Source organism: Humulus lupulus, chromosome 2, assembly GCF_963169125.1.
Source record: "Humulus lupulus chromosome 2, drHumLupu1.1, whole genome shotgun sequence".
Lineage (NCBI taxonomy): Eukaryota > Viridiplantae > Streptophyta > Magnoliopsida > Rosales > Cannabaceae > Humulus > Humulus lupulus.
This window is the reverse complement of record NC_084794.1, coordinates 11,061,469-11,079,526: the sequence shown is the minus strand read 5'-3', so window position 1 is coordinate 11,079,526 and position 18,058 is coordinate 11,061,469. Positions and strand designations below refer to the sequence as shown.

The 18,058-nt window shown below is 32.8% G+C and overlaps 1 protein-coding gene and 1 long non-coding RNA gene across 3 annotated transcripts; both read right to left on the bottom strand.

Moving 5' to 3' along the window:
- Positions 1–592: 592 nt before the first annotated feature.
- On the bottom strand, positions 593–4,340 carry LOC133817268 (uncharacterized). The gene is made up of 15 exons (XM_062249735.1): positions 4,163–4,340; positions 3,864–4,002; positions 3,537–3,761; positions 3,375–3,446; positions 3,162–3,281; positions 2,910–3,065; positions 2,696–2,817; positions 2,435–2,600; positions 2,281–2,343; positions 2,140–2,203; positions 1,970–2,043; positions 1,813–1,876; positions 1,637–1,741; positions 945–1,110; positions 593–824 (listed from the first exon to the last, which is right to left on the bottom strand). Exons 8-14 carry the CDS (start codon positions 2,440–2,442, stop codon positions 1,099–1,101), a joined length of 390 nt encoding a protein of 129 aa, XP_062105719.1. The 5' UTR covers positions 2,443–2,600; positions 2,696–2,817; positions 2,910–3,065; positions 3,162–3,281; positions 3,375–3,446; positions 3,537–3,761; positions 3,864–4,002; positions 4,163–4,340; the 3' UTR covers positions 593–824; positions 945–1,098.
- Positions 4,341–5,660: 1,320 nt separating this feature from the next.
- On the bottom strand, positions 5,661–8,526 carry LOC133817269 (uncharacterized). 2 transcript variants are annotated; one of them, XR_009885522.1, is made up of 5 exons: positions 7,763–8,526; positions 7,358–7,488; positions 7,144–7,218; positions 6,866–6,945; positions 5,661–5,752 (listed from the first exon to the last, which is right to left on the bottom strand). It is a non-coding gene; the product is annotated as an uncharacterized LOC133817269 (long non-coding RNA). The 2 variants fall into 2 exon arrangements; XR_009885523.1 differs by lacking the exon at positions 5,661–5,752 and having other exon boundaries at positions 6,863–6,951.
- Positions 8,527–18,058: the final 9,532 nt, after the last annotated feature.

Genomic DNA, 18,058 nt, shown 5'->3' with positions numbered 1-18,058 from the left:
AGAAAAAATGCTTTTAATAACACCGAAAATGTGTTATCAAAACATACGATAACACTTTCTGATGGGTTAAGACCGACTATGTTATCGTAGGTCAGGGTACTTTATATAACACTTTATCAGTGTTATACAGATGTGTTATTGTACTGTCAACAATAACACACTTTCTGTGTTATTTTAATACATAGATAAGTGTTTAATTATGTTATTTATAGTCGATTATATAACACATTTCAATACTTATAAATTTGTGTTATACTACACTTTAGTATAACACTTTTTTTGTGTTATACTACACTTTAGTATAACACTTTTTCTCTGTTATACTACACTTTAGTATAACACATTGTTTGTGTTATATAATGAAGTATGCATAACAAAATTCTTTACTTATAAAAAGTGTTATTGTAATAGATATTATAACACATTTTTTGTATTATTTTAATATTTAGATAAGTTTAAATTCTCATTATATATTCATTTATATAACACTAATTTATTCTATTATATTTTTATTATTTATTTATATAATTAAAATTAGCTTTCTAATATATACTAACATCATCAAATAAACTTGATTTTCAAATAACAAAAAGTAAAAACATTCAACATTGTATTAACAATCCACAAATTAGTTTAAAATATTCAACACTATCATCAACAACAAAATGTTCTTTAAGTATTCTTAAATATTCAACATATTGAAAAATTACTATAACAAGAAACTTAGAGAATATTGTCTACTATAACATCCTCCAACTATCACTCTTGCTTTGGCTCGTTCTCTCCATTTCCCATTCCAACTGTTTCATATAGCTTCACAGTTTCTGCATAGGAAATAAGCAGCCACAAAAGTCTTTTTTAAAAAATACTTCAAGAAACTATGCTAAAAAAAAAAGTTATGCAAAATAATACAACTTCACATATATTCCTGGTGAAAAACCCACCAATTATTCTAATGGCTGAACTCCAAAACTCTGGTAGTGATTCAACAGCCCTAGATAGAGTATCTTGTAATTTACAATCTGAAGTGCAGCTTCTATGTTACCCTTTTGATACTCAAAATAGAAGCTACAACAAAAGAGCTCCATACCATTTCATTCATGACAGAATCTGAGACAAATTCAACATTTTAACTTCAGTATTTTAAATAATAATCATTTGAAAAGATGAACTTATCATATATACATAAAGCATGACAGAATAAGAAACTATTATGCAGACACCACATCATATATCTGAAACAATTGTTGCTTTAGGCCTTTTCCAAAATATGAAAGGCAATATTTGAACAACTATTAGTAAGCTGGAAAAACAAGTTAACAAGAAAAAATGTGCTAAACTAAAAACAGTCACTATTCCCAGGCCAATCATAACAAAACACTCAACATGCTATCAAAATTTAATGATCCAACTGTATCTTCAAAACCATTGATGTAACATACCTAACTTAGATCCTTAGAAAGATAAACATCAATTTGTTGTTTCTTTTTAGCTAGTTGAATCTCAACATATGGCTGATATTTTGTTTTTGGAGGGGTTTCATAATATTTAGATCCAGAAGGAAAAAAAATATACTAGTTCCAATCAGTTGATCATGTTTCAACTAGTGAAAAATTGATGTTATACTATGACTAACCTGCCCTGCTCCCTTAGCAACACAGACCACTGCTGATCCTTTTGTCTCAATGAGGTATTTCAGATGCCGCAAAACACCATGAGGACCATGTAAATGGAAAGGTACCTTAAATGTATAAACCAGTATCAGTACAGAATCTCAAAAATAACTAACCAATTAGTAAGTCGCACAAATACCGGCATCAGCAAGGAAATTGTTCTCATCAAACAAGACATGGTAGTGAGTAGGCCGACTGGTTCCCTGCAAGAGTATATATTACAAGAAATAACTTTCATTAATACTCTATATTAATTAACAAAGACATTAAACATGACCAAAGCAAAAAAATTGAACCTGAATTCCAGCATGACTGTTAAGGTAGAAGTCAAACTCAGTTGGGTGGCAGATTTGGGTATTGACAACAGTGCCTATATGTAATGTTAAATCAATTACATGTTTTTGTAAAATGATTGATATCTACTCTAAAGGCTATTCCTCAATCATTTAGTGATAATAGTACATACCTTTCTTATAGCATCTACCTCGTGAAACATCACTTGATTGAACTGTCCGTCAATAACACCATCTCTGCCAAAGACCACAAAACAAAGTTAATTAAGCAGTAATGACAAAAGACCAAATATTTACTATGTCTGCTAAATAACCTGTAGAATATAATCCGGTGAGGTTTGGCTCCAGTAGATCTTCTGAAAGCAATTAAATGTTCCCTAGTTGGAGGAAAATAAAAAGAAAGGAGTTAGAATAACATAATGGAGAAGATTCTGAAAAGTTGAGTAGAATGTACACATGGTTACTCACCTTATCATTCCTCCTTACACATGGTTACGACTGCTATTGAAGGGCCAGAATCCTCTCCGGGTTGTGGATGTGTTACATCAGCACCAAAGATTATTGTAGGCAAATCAGACACAAAAGGAATTTTCCTATGGATAACATCACTTAACACTGTATTCCAGCCGCCAACCTATATAATATAAATAGGTACAAAGAAATAAACAACACAACAACACCAACTCCAACAACAAATAATAAATCAAAGCAGAATTCAGGTAAATGAACCTTGTTATTAATCTTCAGGGATAGATTCTCCAAATACTGTCTGTTGAGCTCCACTGCCCGTTTAGGCTCACAGCATTGTGAAACAATTCCAAGCTCAGTTTCACAAATTCGTTTAATCATCCCTGGAACAGGCATGTAATGTTTTTTAGCTAAAACAAAATGTTATAATGGCATTTCAAACTTCATAGTTACAAGTCTTGGCCAAGTCGCTCACCATATGAACCACCAGAATCAGGCAAGATAACTATTAACAACTGTAGTTGTTTGTTGCCAAGTATCTTCTTGCATTGCTCATGAACAGATCTCAAAGCCCTCTCAATTTGGTTAGCTGGCCAAGCGCTGCAGGAATTACTAGTCTAGTTTGGAAGGCCTTCCAAGTATCCAAAATGATAAAAAATGTCAATTATAAACAATCAATGCAATGTCACAGTAAAAGAGATGAGACAGAAAGATCCGGTAACCATACCATTTCCCTATTGAGGCAAGTACTGACCAATTCTGAACAAAAGCAATCATGAATATCTAAATTGATACGCGAGAAGTTCACACATGTCCAAAACTCAACTTGGCTTCCATTGATCATTTTCTATCATAACCCAAAATCAAAAAAATAAGTCAATGAATCATACCTCTTCACATACATCATAACAAAATGGAGTTATAAAGATTATTTACTTACTTTATTGGACATATTCCATTGCCCAAATCGAGGATGCTCAGCAGCCTCCCTCCCAGTATCTCTGTATAAAAGCTTCATGAAGAAAAATAATAGAATTAGTTCCAATTGAAAGAGTAGAACTCACTCGTCAAACACAAAAGCAAGCACATATTAGAAAAATACCACTGGTGGAGGCAAAACTCGAGCATCAACCATTGTCAAATTGTTTGCAACACTAATTCCAAAATCCTGGACAAGTTCCTGATCACTGTATTTGTTATGCTTAACAATTCACCAAATGTTTTCTTCCCTGTCGTTTGGTCTTTGACAGGTTGCCCTCAATAGATTGGTTACTTGCCTTTCATTGAGTTTCTTAGAGTATCTTTGCCCCTCAACAATTGTACAAACCTATAACAGATACAACATTTAGAAATATAATCATGAAAATAGCTGCTGTCCAATAAAACTTAGCACGCAAAAAAAAAATGTTATTGAAACTAGGATGGGAACCTCCATGGGTAAGTAAATAGGCTTTGCTGCATTTCCTGCTTGCAAAGCAGGCCATGTCACATATCTGAGTTTGATTTTGTACTTGTCTTGAAAGTAAGCAGCAACTGAAATCTGTGTCATCTTATCATCAAGAGTAAACCTAAAATAAAATATAAACATGTTAGTAAAACAATTTGAAAGTACAGGTAGAGAAGTTTAAATACCACCAAGAAAAATCTTCCCAAATTATTAAAATCAAATAGCAGCACATAGCACATACCAACGTGGAATAGTTAAGGTCATGACATATGCACACTCACATTAATTTGTTCAGTGGCTCTGTCGATATCCCAGTAATCTTATAAGTCCTTGTATTATGCAAATGACTGCCTGCTACTTTAACCCCTTTCAAATTTTTCTTTAGCTACAGCAGTAAAAATAGATATAAATTTCTTTTAATAATGTTAATAATAGATAAGAAAATCACAGAACACTAATCAAATGGTTAAGCATAAATATTCATAGAAGTGATCTAATCTTCTCAGTTGATCCAAACTGTACTAGTCCTCGTGGTTCAACCGGTACTACCACAATGGTCTGCAAAGTGAGTTTGATTGTTAATAATTCTGAGTTGTGAGCTAGAATTGAACAACTTTGACAACATATGAGAAGAAACCATAAAATTTATAACACAAGTTTCTACCATACTAATCTCAATTAAAGTACTCAAAAAGAAAAAAATTGTACCTTTATTCCAGAGGAAAACTGATAGCAAACCTCAGAATCATCCTGTAGAGTGAAAGAAAATTCACAAAATAAGCAAACATAACAAGAATTCTAACTTCAAAAAATTCAACATATGTATGTGATTTCAACTCTAAAAACTAAAAAAGAAAGAAGAAATACCTGAAATGTGTGTTTATTTTCAGTAGATCTGAAAGAATTCCATTCCCCACTTGGCCCATTAGCTTGAATCCATTGGTACTTCCCATTTAAAGCAGTTTGACCAATAATTCTACATTGGCACATATACAAACAACAAACATTAGCCCTATATTTTCCTCTAATCAACTTTATTATTTTTTAGAGAAAAGAAACAAATATTTTCTCTAATGCATTTGACACATTTATAAAAAAAAAAACAAATGTTTAGGGGCATACCCTTCTCCAAGCACATGGACTTTTAATAGCATATTTTCAATGACAGCTCCAACTGGGTCCTCAAAGTAGGCATCTTCAAGAGACAACAGCCTGAGACCATTCCAAAGAGCATAATTCACAGTTAGCTAAATTAATATTGAGAAAATACATATTGCAAATCCATTATCTTCTTAATGATGCTAACTTATTATAATGGTTAAATGAAATTTCACAAAGCTTGATCTCAGAGTGAAAAATGCAGATTAAGAAAAACAAAATATGGGTTTTGAGCAACATTAATTTTTTATTTTTCTCTCCAAATAATTTTTAAAAAAAACCCATGTAAAGCATTTTCATTTTCTCAGCTTGAGTTATTCTTTTAAAAAGAAAATAAGAAAGAACTATGCTTGATTTGAGAAAACCATGGGTACACAAATCTCAAATGTGACTGGGAAAAATATTTTAAAATTTTAAAAAAAGTTATAGAATTGATTAAGAAAAGAACAAAAGGAGTGTGGTGTAAAGAAGAAAAGACAAAACGAACAAAAAGAAAAAACTTACATGGGATTTCTTTGGTCGAAACACCAGAAAACGCCATAAGACCAACCATTACTAACACAAAGACTCTTGAGTGTTCTTCTAAGCACTGAACTGTTTTCAGCTTCACCCATTTCACCAACTATGAAATGGTCTTTGTTCAACTCTGTTGGAACAGAACGAACAAGCTTTTTTCTTCCAACAGAAATCACCTCAAAACCACTCCCCAGAACCTGAAACCGAATGCAATAGATGTTAGTATAAGAAAATCCTAAAATAAACACACAAGCTACACTGTAAACAAATCTAAGGGCTTCAGACTATAACTGATGTTCAAAAACAGAATTTGCAAATAAGGTTTACGTGTAAAACTGATGTACGAATTCAATCTCATACGTGTAAAACTGATGGACACAACATAGATAGATATTATGTGAAAAAAGATAGATATTACATGGGCATTGATAATGATAATTCATAGTCATACATTATTGAGTCCTTGATATGTGCCTCTACATTAATTTCACCTCATTTTGTAACTTTTTCCACATACCCTTTTCATATAAAGCTAAAGTCAATTTCCAGTAAAGTTTTAATAATAGTATGTGCAGTATCTATCTATGTAAATAAATCTTGATTCAGTCTAGGAAGCAAACACTTGAAAAATGGATTACTTTGAGCCAAGATTAGTAGAGGTACAGTACTAATTTTACCACATTTTTGGAATCTATACTATGCTAGGGAAAATTGTGTTTCGATGAATAATAATAATAATGAAAGAGATCCAAGAAAGAAAATGATTTCTCTTTTTTCATCACTAGACATTTTTATGCTTCATTTGCTTAAAGTTTAAGGATAATCTTGATAATTTTTTTTTATTGTCTAATGAATTATCCAGAAACAAATTGTTTGTTCATTTTCTAGCTCATGGATCATGATACTACTTACTTAAAATTCAAAAAATTGAAACTAATCATTTTCTAGCTCATGGATCATCGTATGCCATTTGCTTAAATAACAGAATAATGAGTTTAGATTGGTTAGAAACTAAGTACAAGGCACAAGCAAGCATTGAAAATGGAGAATAATCAATCAAAAAAGCAATAGATTATTGGGTAAATAAATCATCATCATTCATATAAAAATACCTCAGCCATCACAATAAAACAAATAATTACCCAATGAAAGCAAAAGACAGATTCAAGCCCATAATTCAAGCCTTATCATATTAAACCATTCACAACCCCTTAATGAAAGTTTATAGTCCCTAAACACAGATTAAAACTATATAAGACGCCCCACAAATTTTAAAGAAATGAATATCAGTAAGGGAAAAAAAAACCAACTCTTTATTAGCAGTTACTCCACAAAAGTGGTGTAGAAGATACTCCAGACTATTTCTCTCCAATTTCAGTACCCTTGAGGCCTGAGGCTAAGAAAAAAGAGAAAAACAATTCAATAATGAAATAATAGCAGATAAATGTTTAAATAATTAGTAGGTGGAGGCGTTTCAAAATTTAGAAGAGTAACAACACAGCTCACATATACTAAAAACAAACTCAATTTCAAATAACACTTGAATGCATGCTCTTGTTGCTGAACAGACCATGGAGATAGACCAAACCTTTAGCAATTCCTTTCATGATTTTTAGCCGAACAGACCATGATAGGGATGTGAATGACTCTGTTCCAGACCTCCCTGATTACATGAAAAGAAATCAAATTGATCAAAATATGAATACCACAAGACCTGTGATCAATCAAACTCCAAAACCAGAATCAAAATAATTAAATAATTCATGAGCACAAGTCAGATAATGGGATATGCTGAAACTTACCATGAAGTGCAGTGGAAAGATTTCCATTGGAAATGTAATCATATATGAGCAGCTTCTCATCTACAGACCAGTAGTAAGCTTTCAAAGCTACAACATTAGGATGCCTTATCAAGGGCTCTAAGTCTCTTGCACTGAAGAATTGGTGCAGGAATAAGGGAAAAAACTAGCCAGAGATATTACAATCAAAACCGAGAGTCCAAACTCCAAACTGAGACACAAAAATGAAGATTTACCTAAAAATAAATATATAAATACACATATATATAATATTGACAAGTAATATATCAGGGCAAGAACAATACCATATCAAAATAGAACTCGTAGAAAAATCAAATAGCATAACAAAACTGACAAGTTTATATAAGGAAAGGTTCTGATTCAAATGTCTCGAAAAACCTCACTCACCTAGGCGAGCACCGTAACCAGCTCTGTGAGAGTGAGGAGCAGAGAATGAACTTGAAGCTTCAAATAGAGGGAATAAGATTAGGGATTCCTTATTGTTATATATATATGTATAATTTTTGTTTCAATAACAGGCGAGTGGTTTGTGAAGGATCAACGGGAAGGGTTTCGAGAAGCTAAAGGCGGCGGATGTTAAAGAGAACAACAGAAAGAAATGCAGTGGAGGAAAGGCTCAAAAGCCATTTCCTTTCAGCTGGCTCTTCCGAATCAAATCAACAACGAATTCCCTCTCCGGGTCGTATCGTCTCGAATTCTGATGGCGTTTTGGGAAATGGGAATTCGAAGATCTTGCTGAAATCTTCCGTGGTAACGGCTGGGGTACACGAAATGAAGTGTTCTTCAGAGATTTTAAAAATCACAGCTTTCCAACAAAAAAACACTCCCTTTCTTCTTCTTCTTCTTCTTATTTTCTAGGGTTGGGATTTTCAGTCTAGATTTGCAGAAATGAATAAAGCCAGAGTTAATCAATACCTTTCTCCCCTTTTTTAGATTTTGAATATTCGATCTCTCTCTCTCTCTCTCTCTCTCTGAATGAATGAATAAATTTTCAGGGTCCTCCAAGAAGAACTTCAACTCGGAAGCTCTCTTGGCGGAATTAAACCTCACAACTCGGAAGCTCTCTTGGCCCGCGTGGTCGAAGCTTCGACGGGTCTGGTGGGAGAAAGAGATTCGAGAGAGAGGAGAGAGAATGATGAGGAAAAAAGAGAAAGAATTGAAGGGAATGAATTGGTTCTCTCGGGTCTCAGGTCTTGAAAAAAAAAAGCTAAGTGTGGCGGGATGGTGAATTATTACCGCCTTTTTTTTTCAGTGGCCCAATATATTACTATAGGATAACACTTTTTTATTAGTATTATATTTGTGTGTTATGGAAATGGGTATTTGGTGTAGTGATACAACATATCTCTTGCAATTAGCTACCAATCCAATGCTTTAAGACCAATCAAAATGTTAACCTAAACGTTATTATCAACATTATTAGAATTAAACCAACCATTCTCTGCACTCATAGAAAACATAGAAAAAAAAAGTTAATGACTATTAAGAAATTTATATTGAACCATAAAACAAACACAAAGACTTAACTATACTAAGTGTGCCATCCTTTATAACTTTGAAACATAGCATAGAATAAACTATTTATACATCATGTTAATAAAACATAGAAGAAAATGCAAAGTTGATGACTATGTAACTGTAAGAATCTAATGAAAGAAAAACAGAGTCAATATATTACGCAAAGCCATGCAAGATAGACATATAAGTAAGCATTTCATTTAGAAAAGAATAATGATTTATTTTCAATAACTGCCCTGCACAATATCTATTATTTTCTCAAAATCATGATTTTTTTTTATCTTTTTATATTTCTAAAGTCTGTTTAAGGATAATATAAAGGAACTACATTAGTGTACAACATTTGCAGAAAGCTTTCAATCTTGAGGAATGAAAATGATGAACAAAAGTGTCCTCATGTGAAATCCAATATTTTCGTTATCATGACTATTACTACTACCTATATTTATATAAATGTAAGGCCTGCTTATCATGTATAAATGCAAAATAGAAGAGGAAAAGCAGAGAACTAAGAAACTACCTTATGGAAATGTTGTTGCAACTTATCATTTAGTCTTAAAGCTTTCAAAACCATAAATGAGGATGTTGTCCAATAGAGCCACATTTGCATAACTCTTCAGAAATAATCACCACACACGTCCACAACACATCCACCAAGGCATCAGCACCACACCCTTAAAAAAAATGAAGTAGATTAAAAAAATTGATTTAAGAGAATAAAACAAAGTGATATATATATATATATATATATATATATATTTGAGAAGTAAGACGAAATGATATAATGATACACAATATATAGAGCATAAAACTATAATGGTAATAATTTATTCCAATTACTTTCTCAACATACTCCAAATCCAATTCTTGCTGATATTGATGGATCCACCTATTTCATAAGCAAAATTAACTATGAATTGTTGAGTGATGAAATGAAATTTAAAAACTGCATTAATTTGAAATCAAAATGAAAAAAAAACTAAAGCTAAATTAATGATAATCATGAGCACTTGACTCTGTAAACAAAAATAGAATGAACACATAAAAATGATATATACAAATAGAGAGAGAGAGAAAGAGAGACGAGCAAAACCAGAATTGGTAAAAATAAAAAATTAGATTGAAAATATAAACCTTACATTTCCTTCATCTCCTGTCAACTATATAAACAATATATATATAAATGAGAGCTTCAAGGATATTATGTGGCACTCTAAAATCTCTTCAAATCACTTTTTCTATTTTCTTATTTAATCTAATTTTTTTTATTCATTTTCTATTTTCTAAAATATCTTAACAATTGAAAATATCAATACATGTATTCGATTATCTATATATCTATTTTTCTTATTATATTATAATTATGTTTTTTTATTCCAAAGTGAATAGTTTTACAAAATATTTATATCTATATCTATATATAAATGAAAATGTGGCATCCTATATTTTTTACAATCTATTTTTACTATTTTGTGAGAATTTTATATTGTGTCCAAAAAAAAATATACATACATATATACGTACATCAACCCTTCAACAAATGTAACAGAAACAAAATATTTATATCTATATCTATATATAAATGAGAATGTGGCATCCTATATTTTTTACAATCTATTTTTACTATTTTGTGAGAATTTTATATTGTGTCCAAAAAAAATATACATACATATATACGTACATCAACCCTTCAACAAATGTAACAAAAATAACCAAATTAATACACATACTTATAAATACATTGATTCTAATATAGTCATACGTAACAGTAATTATCCAATAATAATAGCATGAAAGAGATATCAATGAGAATGGTCACATATGGTTTAACTAAACAGTTATCACAATTAGATTTTATTATATTATTATATCATTTTATAATTAACATTTTACAATCTAAAGTATCTAATGTTTTTTTTTTCTTTAATATTTTATTCATTTTTTCAGTTTTAACCCATAAAAGTATGCCGTTACAAAATAATATGTTGCTTTTACAAGCAGTTCTCTTCCTTAGAAAGAGAACTACCTTGATATTGGTAAGAACATATAATACCTGAATATTAATGAGAATTAAAATTTATTATCGGGTGTTGAATCGCTTGATGCTGTCATTTTTATTTAAAATTCTAATTATTATTATTTTCACTAAAGAAAGTAAACTCTGAGTATATCGATTTATACTGTATATATGAATTTTAAAGAACCCACGTACCAAATTTTCAATTTTTCTTTTCGCTATGTAATTCAGTAAATATTAAATCTATATCTTTATATCTATATCTATATCTATATATATATATATAAATGAGAGTTTCGAGAAGATTATGTGAGATTCTAAAATTTACTCAAAGCACTCTTTTTATTTTCTCATTTAATATAATTTTTATTCATTTTCTATTTTCTAAAATATCTTAACAATTACAAATATTAATATATATATATACATATTAATTTAATTAAAAATTAAATTTGCTTAAATATCTTAACTACTTAATCATTGAAAAATACTAAAAAAAATTAATTAAAAATTACATAATAGTTTTCGGTTATCTATATATCTATTTTTCTGATTATATTATAATTATATTTTTTATTCAAAAGTGAATAGTTTTACAAAATATTATAATTATTATCATCAATCATCAATATTTATAATTGTATTTTTCTCTTATTTGATATTTTACTAAGCTTGTGAAAATAAGATATTACTAATGGCATTATTTGGATTTGAGATTTGTTTTCACTATAATAAATAAATATTTTATAGATTGTAATTTTAGTGGACATTCCCGCAGCAATAAAAGATGCGGAGGTTGATGTGAAACACGAAAAATTCTTTTTAGAAATAAGGAACACATTATGAATGAAAAATAATATTACTAAAAATAAAATAATGCACAACAACAAAGATAATAAATGTTTATTTAAATTATTTATGTTTTTTTTAATTTAAATGTAATATTTTTACAAAAATATATATTAACAACATGTATAATTTAATTTGAATTTGATTTATTTCAACGATGTATATTTTGAATTTAAATTTGATTAGATATTTCATTACAACAACTATTTAATTAAATTATAAATATAAGTAAACAATATTTTTTTCTCATTTTTTATATTACTTTTTTAATTTATTAAGGAATTTTTTTTATCTATTTTGTCTGTTCTCTTTTTTTTTCATTTTTATTTTAATAAAAATTATAATAGATAAAAATATCTACATATAATAATAATAATAATATATTTTAACTTTTTGATAAAATACAGGATCCAAATGTTAACTTTTAACAATAAAATATTCAAACGGGTAATCAACCAAATTATAAGTGGTTCAAATAATCTATCTTTACATTCCTATTTTTTAATGTTTGACAAAACACAAGGTCCACAAGTTAATTTAAAAAAAAATAATGGTCAAAATGGGTAAACAACTAAAATACAAGGTTCAAAATGGTGTGAACCCTTATAAAAAACATAAATTATATATATATTTATATAATTTACTTTTTATAAATAATTTTGAACCTTTTGAATAAATATATGATTCACTAATTTTTAAAAATAAACAATCAAAATGAGTAATCGGCCAAAATATAGTGTTCAAATAATAGATTTATTTATTTCTATTTTAATATTTTGACAAAACTTGAGGTCTACAAGTTAATTTGTAAAAATAAAAGTTCTAATGGGTGATCGACTAAAATACAAGGTTCAAAATAGTGTAAACCCTTACAAAAAACAAAAATTATATAAATATATAATTTAATTTTCATAAGAAGTTTGAACATTTTAAATAAATACATGGTCCAAAGGTTCATTTTAAAAAATATAGGGTCAAAACGGGTAATGAGCAAAAATACAGTGTTCAAATAATCAATCTATCAATTTCAATTTTTATTATTTTGACAAAACACGAGATCTAAAAGTTAATTTTTAAAAATAAAGACTTCAAACAGGTAATTGGCCAAAATAAATCTTACACAAAATATAAATTTTCTTATACATAATTTAGATTTTTTTATAAAAAGAACTACGCAAAGCGTATAATAATAATAAATAAAAGTAAATGTACAACAAGCTTTTTGAACTTTGTTTTCAGTACTTTAAAATTTGTCAGAATTTTTCAAAAATCTACAGGAGGTTCGCTATACAATAACAGTGAACAGCATCATGAAATAAAAAATTATGGTCAAGATGTCTTCACGTGTCTATATAAAGAACATGTTGTACGAGTATGGTCAAAATGAATCACCATCACACAGTCTCCTAAAAAATATTATAAAATATATATGTTTTAATAATTACAAAAGATTACGCGGGGCGCGGTTATATTTTCTAGTTATGTATATTATATGGATAAGCTAACCACAAAAACGACCAAGAACATGTTATTATGTAATCAAAATAATGGCACCATGATATAATTGTTGTGATCTATAAATTTCAAAGTTGTTATATAATTTGTAATGAACATGCTTTCTTAAGAATTTGATTATCGTTAGCAACTACAGCTACTAATTGCTTGATGGAAGTATGTAATACATAATATCATAATTCAAAAAGTTTAGTAATCTCTTAAGTAAATTATTTGCACAAGTTGGGACCTGAAACGCTTCACGTGGCTACTTCTTGTGCACATCATTCACGTTTTCAACATCAGACCCTCCAACAATGGATCCAAGAATAGCTCCACCTGCCTACATTCTACAAGTTTAATAATTTCCATACCAAGCACATCTAATTAACATTTGTTACACCCATATTTCGAGCCTTGAGAATTGTGATCTTGAAAGCTGGATTCGTCAGGTGTGAGCTCGCAATATCTAGAATACGTGTTCGCAACCTAGGCGTCGAACCTTCAAAACAGATGGCAACCTCGAAATGGCGGTCTCGAAGCCTTGCAAGCTCGGAAGACAAAACATCGTGATACGTCCATTGTCGTGTGACCTCGGATCAAGTGGCCCGAGCTTGGCTTAAGTGTGAGCTCGGTGTTTCATTCTAAGTTGATTTTGAGAAAATAATACAACTCGAAAGTCACTCAGAGACCTGGGATGGTACGACGCTGACGATGTTGATTGCTGACTTCGAACATCTTAGTGAGTCACTTGGAGAGACGCAGTCTACATTTATTATTGTAACTTCCCTATAATAAGGGGATATTTATTAGTCAGTTATACGCCCCTGGTTTTCAGGGGACGTTTCCTTGTATATAAGAGTTACAGGCTTTTAAAGTCATTAAATTTATTAATGTAAAAGATAACCTCCCAGAGACGTGTGGGATAGTATTATGAGACTTCCTCTATAAATAGAGAAGTCATGCACCTTTGTAAATGACCGAAATTTTGTGATCTTGAGAGAACCTCTGGAGAATTCATTCTCGAATAATTTTCAGATATTTCCAAAGTCTTAATAAAAAGGACTCGTGGACTAGGCAGAGTTAACTGCTGAACCACGTAAAAACTCTCTTTGTTTTACTATATTTCTTCTGGCCATAATTCATTACTATTTACGTGCTCTACATTTTAAGTTGACGAAAAACGGCGTCAACAGTTTGGTGTTTTCATTGAGAGCCTTGAGCAGTACAATTCCTGAACCGTTATGGTCACCACGAATGATCACAACGTTCCTGAAGAAAACTATTCAAGATGCCCTGGGAAGCAGCCAATGGTAAATCCAGAGACTGAGGAGAGAAGTGAGTCCTCTGATTCTAGGGGACCTCCAGCCCCAAGGGATGAGGATATGTATTATAATCCTGAACGGTATGTCCCCATTGTGGAACTTGAAAACCGACAGCTAAAAAAACAATTGGTTGAAGCCAATAAGCGGAATGAGGAGTTGGCTAGGATAGCCGCAGAGGCTCAAGCAGCTCAACCCCCACTTCCGCGTGAGAACCAAGCCCCTCCTCCGAAGGACGTGCATGTTCCTCCCCGCAGGCCTCGTGGGCGACCCCGAAAAAATGCTGCCACAAGGAGACCAAAACAACCTCCTGCACCAGCAGAGCAATCCTCTCCCTCGAGACCCCGAAGAAGTAGCCATGCCAACGCTCCGATTAATCCAACTGCGGAGGTACCAGCAGGAACTGGGAATAACCGAGCCTCTGCAGAGGCTCAGACTCAAATCCCTGGAAACACGCATAATGCAACCGAACAATCTCGGGCAAACTCCGGACCGTCTAGGCCTCGAAATGGGTGGCAGCCACCGTCACCCATACGATTCCCTCCATCGCCTATAAGATACCCTTCACCTCCTTGCAGGAATGCTCAACCAGTTCGAGATGATGAGGAAAGATGTGCGGGAAGGAGGCAAGGGAAGAGAGAAGCTTTCAGGGAGCGGAGAGGTGCCCAATCTGCAATAAGTCAAACGTCCCGATCTCGCACTGCAGAGACGAGGCAGCATGAAAGAGACCCATCTCGAAATAATCATGCGACGTGTCTTACTAGATACGACTCTGGAGATACCAGATCAGTCAGTATGCATGATCGAGGTTGAAAGAATACTGGGAACCACAGGAATCCCTCCGACCTGTGAGAACACTTGAATCAGAATCAGGGTAATGTTAACCTGTCAAACCCGGACATGAGGGATCGCCTAAATAGGCATAAAGACCCCCTGCGGAGGCGCGAGCCTGAAATTGTGATCAACGACAGCCAATTTCAGTCAAGACCCCTCGCGGACCCGGTCCAGGAAAGAATTGATAAGTTGGAAAAGGCCTTCAGGCTTTTGGAAAATGAGCAAGGTCAGGGTCGATATGAAGATTCTGATGAGGAGCTCGAACCGTTCGCTCCCCATATTTCCAATACTCCATTTCCTCAAGGATTTCGGATCCCTCATGTCCCAACTTTTGAGGGAAAGTCCGACCCATACAGCCATTTGAGTACATTCAATACCATAATGAGAGCAAGTAACGTGGGTTACGAGCTCAGATGCATGCTATTTCCAGCATCGCTGACAGGACCAGCCAAAAGCTGGTTCGAGAAATATAAAAGACATTCAATCACTTCTTGGGATCAACTATCAAAGGACTTCAAGAAGCAGTTCAGAGCCATGATGGGGGTTAGGCCTGAAGCATCAACTCTGACTAACGTTCGGCAGCAGCCAGGAGAGACATTGAAAAGTTACTTAATGTAATGCCCCAGATTCCCTAATATGGTTAATGGCTGGATTAGTGAGCCGGGAGGGCCATAACTGTTTAATTATGCCATTAAATGAATTTGTGCATGTTTATGAGAATTATATTATAATATGATGTTAAATGCATGCATGTGGATCCACATTTGTTTACAGGGGTGTTTTGATAATTTGTCCAGTTGAGGTCATAGTTGTATATTTGTTTGCATGTCAATGATATATATTGTGAGGCCACATTATAATGTGGATTGGTTTGAGTTATTCAGCATGAGATGATCTTTAAGTATAATTTATCGGTTTGGTCATAATGGGCTTAAGCTCGGGGTGAGTCTTGGGGTGTTTTTAATGATTAGAGCGTTACCGGGAATTATAGGGTAACGAGATATGAATTATTGGTGTTTGAAATTGTTGAGATTAGCGGGAATTGGAGAGCGTTAATTATGATTAACGAGATAGATGGAAAGTACCAATTTTACCCTTGGAGAGGCTTTAGAAACTTTTAAAGACCTAGGGGTATTTATGTCATTTGGTTGGATATACATGACCTTTAGATGGCTGTAGAAAAATAGAACAAAAACAGGGTTTTTCCTTCTCCTTCCCGTGCATCATTCTCTTCCATTTCCTCTTTGGAGTTTTGAGCTTGAATTGGGGAATTAAGCTAGGAAATCAAGGTGCTGGATTTGTAGACTTGGTTCAGCCATTGAAGGAGGTTCAATCTCGGATTTGAGGTGAGTTTTAGCCATTAGTTTTTGGTTTTACTCTGTTTTAGCTTTGAGTTTTTAGTTTGTAACTCTCTTGATGGATAGTTGAATTGATTGAAGTTTAACTTGGGTTTTGATGAGGGTTTGATATAGGTGATGTTTAGGGGTTGGATTGAGTGTTTGGAAGAGGTTTGGAATTGGTTTGAAGGTTTGGTTCCGAGGGAAAACGCAGGGGAAAGCAAGCTGGTGCTTGCTGATTTTGGTAAAGGGTCGCGGCATGGCTATGGTGAGCCGCGGCCTACGATTGTTTTTGTGAGGGAAATGGCCCTGTCAGATGGGTGAGCCGCGGCATGGCTCTGGTGAGCCGTGGCCCATCAGGGAAATTTTGGGCCGAATTGTGTTTTTAGCTTAGGGATTCAAGCCTTAGGCCTCGGGGTCGATCCTACTACTCGGTTTAGTGGGATTCGATGTCTCAGAGGCTAGGTTTTGGTTTGGGAACTTTTGCTTATCATTTTCATTGGTGAATCCTATATTTTGGTTATGACCAGGTGATCGTCAAGGAATTAAAAGATTGATCGTTCTCAGGGGTCGTCCTTATAATAATTTTCACTCGAACCAGAGGTAAGAAAACAATGTATGAGTACAGTTGCACCCTGTATATGTATATGACATGCGTGGTTTGTTATTGAAGCACGTTGATTGATATATGTGGACATTGTAATGCCCCGGATTCCCTATTATGGTTAATGGCTGGATTAGTAGGCTGGGAGGGCCATAACTGTTTAATTATGCCATTAAATGTGTTTATGCATGTTTATGAGAATTATATTATAATAGAATGTTAAATGCATGCACGCGAGTCCACATTTGTTTACAAGGGTATTATGGTAATTTGGCCTGTTGAGGGTATAATTGTATATTTGTATGTGCGATAATGATATATTGTGAGACCACATTATAATGTGGATTGGTTCGAGTATTTCGACATGAGACGATCTTTAAACGTGATTTATCGGTTTGGTCATAACAGGTTTGAGCTCGAGGCTCGGGGTGAGTCTCGGGGTGATATTAAAGTGTTGACGCGGTTCTTCGGCAACAGGTAATTAAGAGAAGAAGAGAAAGAGATTAGTACTTAAAAGTAGAACCGCCGCAGATATGAAATCTTTGTGAAAAGAACTAGGTGACCTTAAACACGTTTTTAAGTGGTTCGAAGGTTAAAATCCTTCTACTCCACTAGTCAATATTATTGATCTTTTCTGGGTAATTGGTTTACAAAATATATAGTTCTTACAAGACTATTTTTTCCAACCCCTATCAATTCCCAGGGTCT

Bases quoted from the DNA above. Each gene is read 5' to 3' on its own strand.
- LOC133817268 (XM_062249735.1), bottom strand. The intron at 2,044-2,139 runs GTATGTACTATT...CATTACATATAG, and splicing joins AGGTAGATGCTATAAGAAAG to GCACTGTTGTCAATACCCAA. The intron at 1,742-1,812 runs GTATTTGTGCGA...TATACATTTAAG, and splicing joins CAATTTCCTTGCTGATGCCG to GTACCTTTCCATTTACATGG.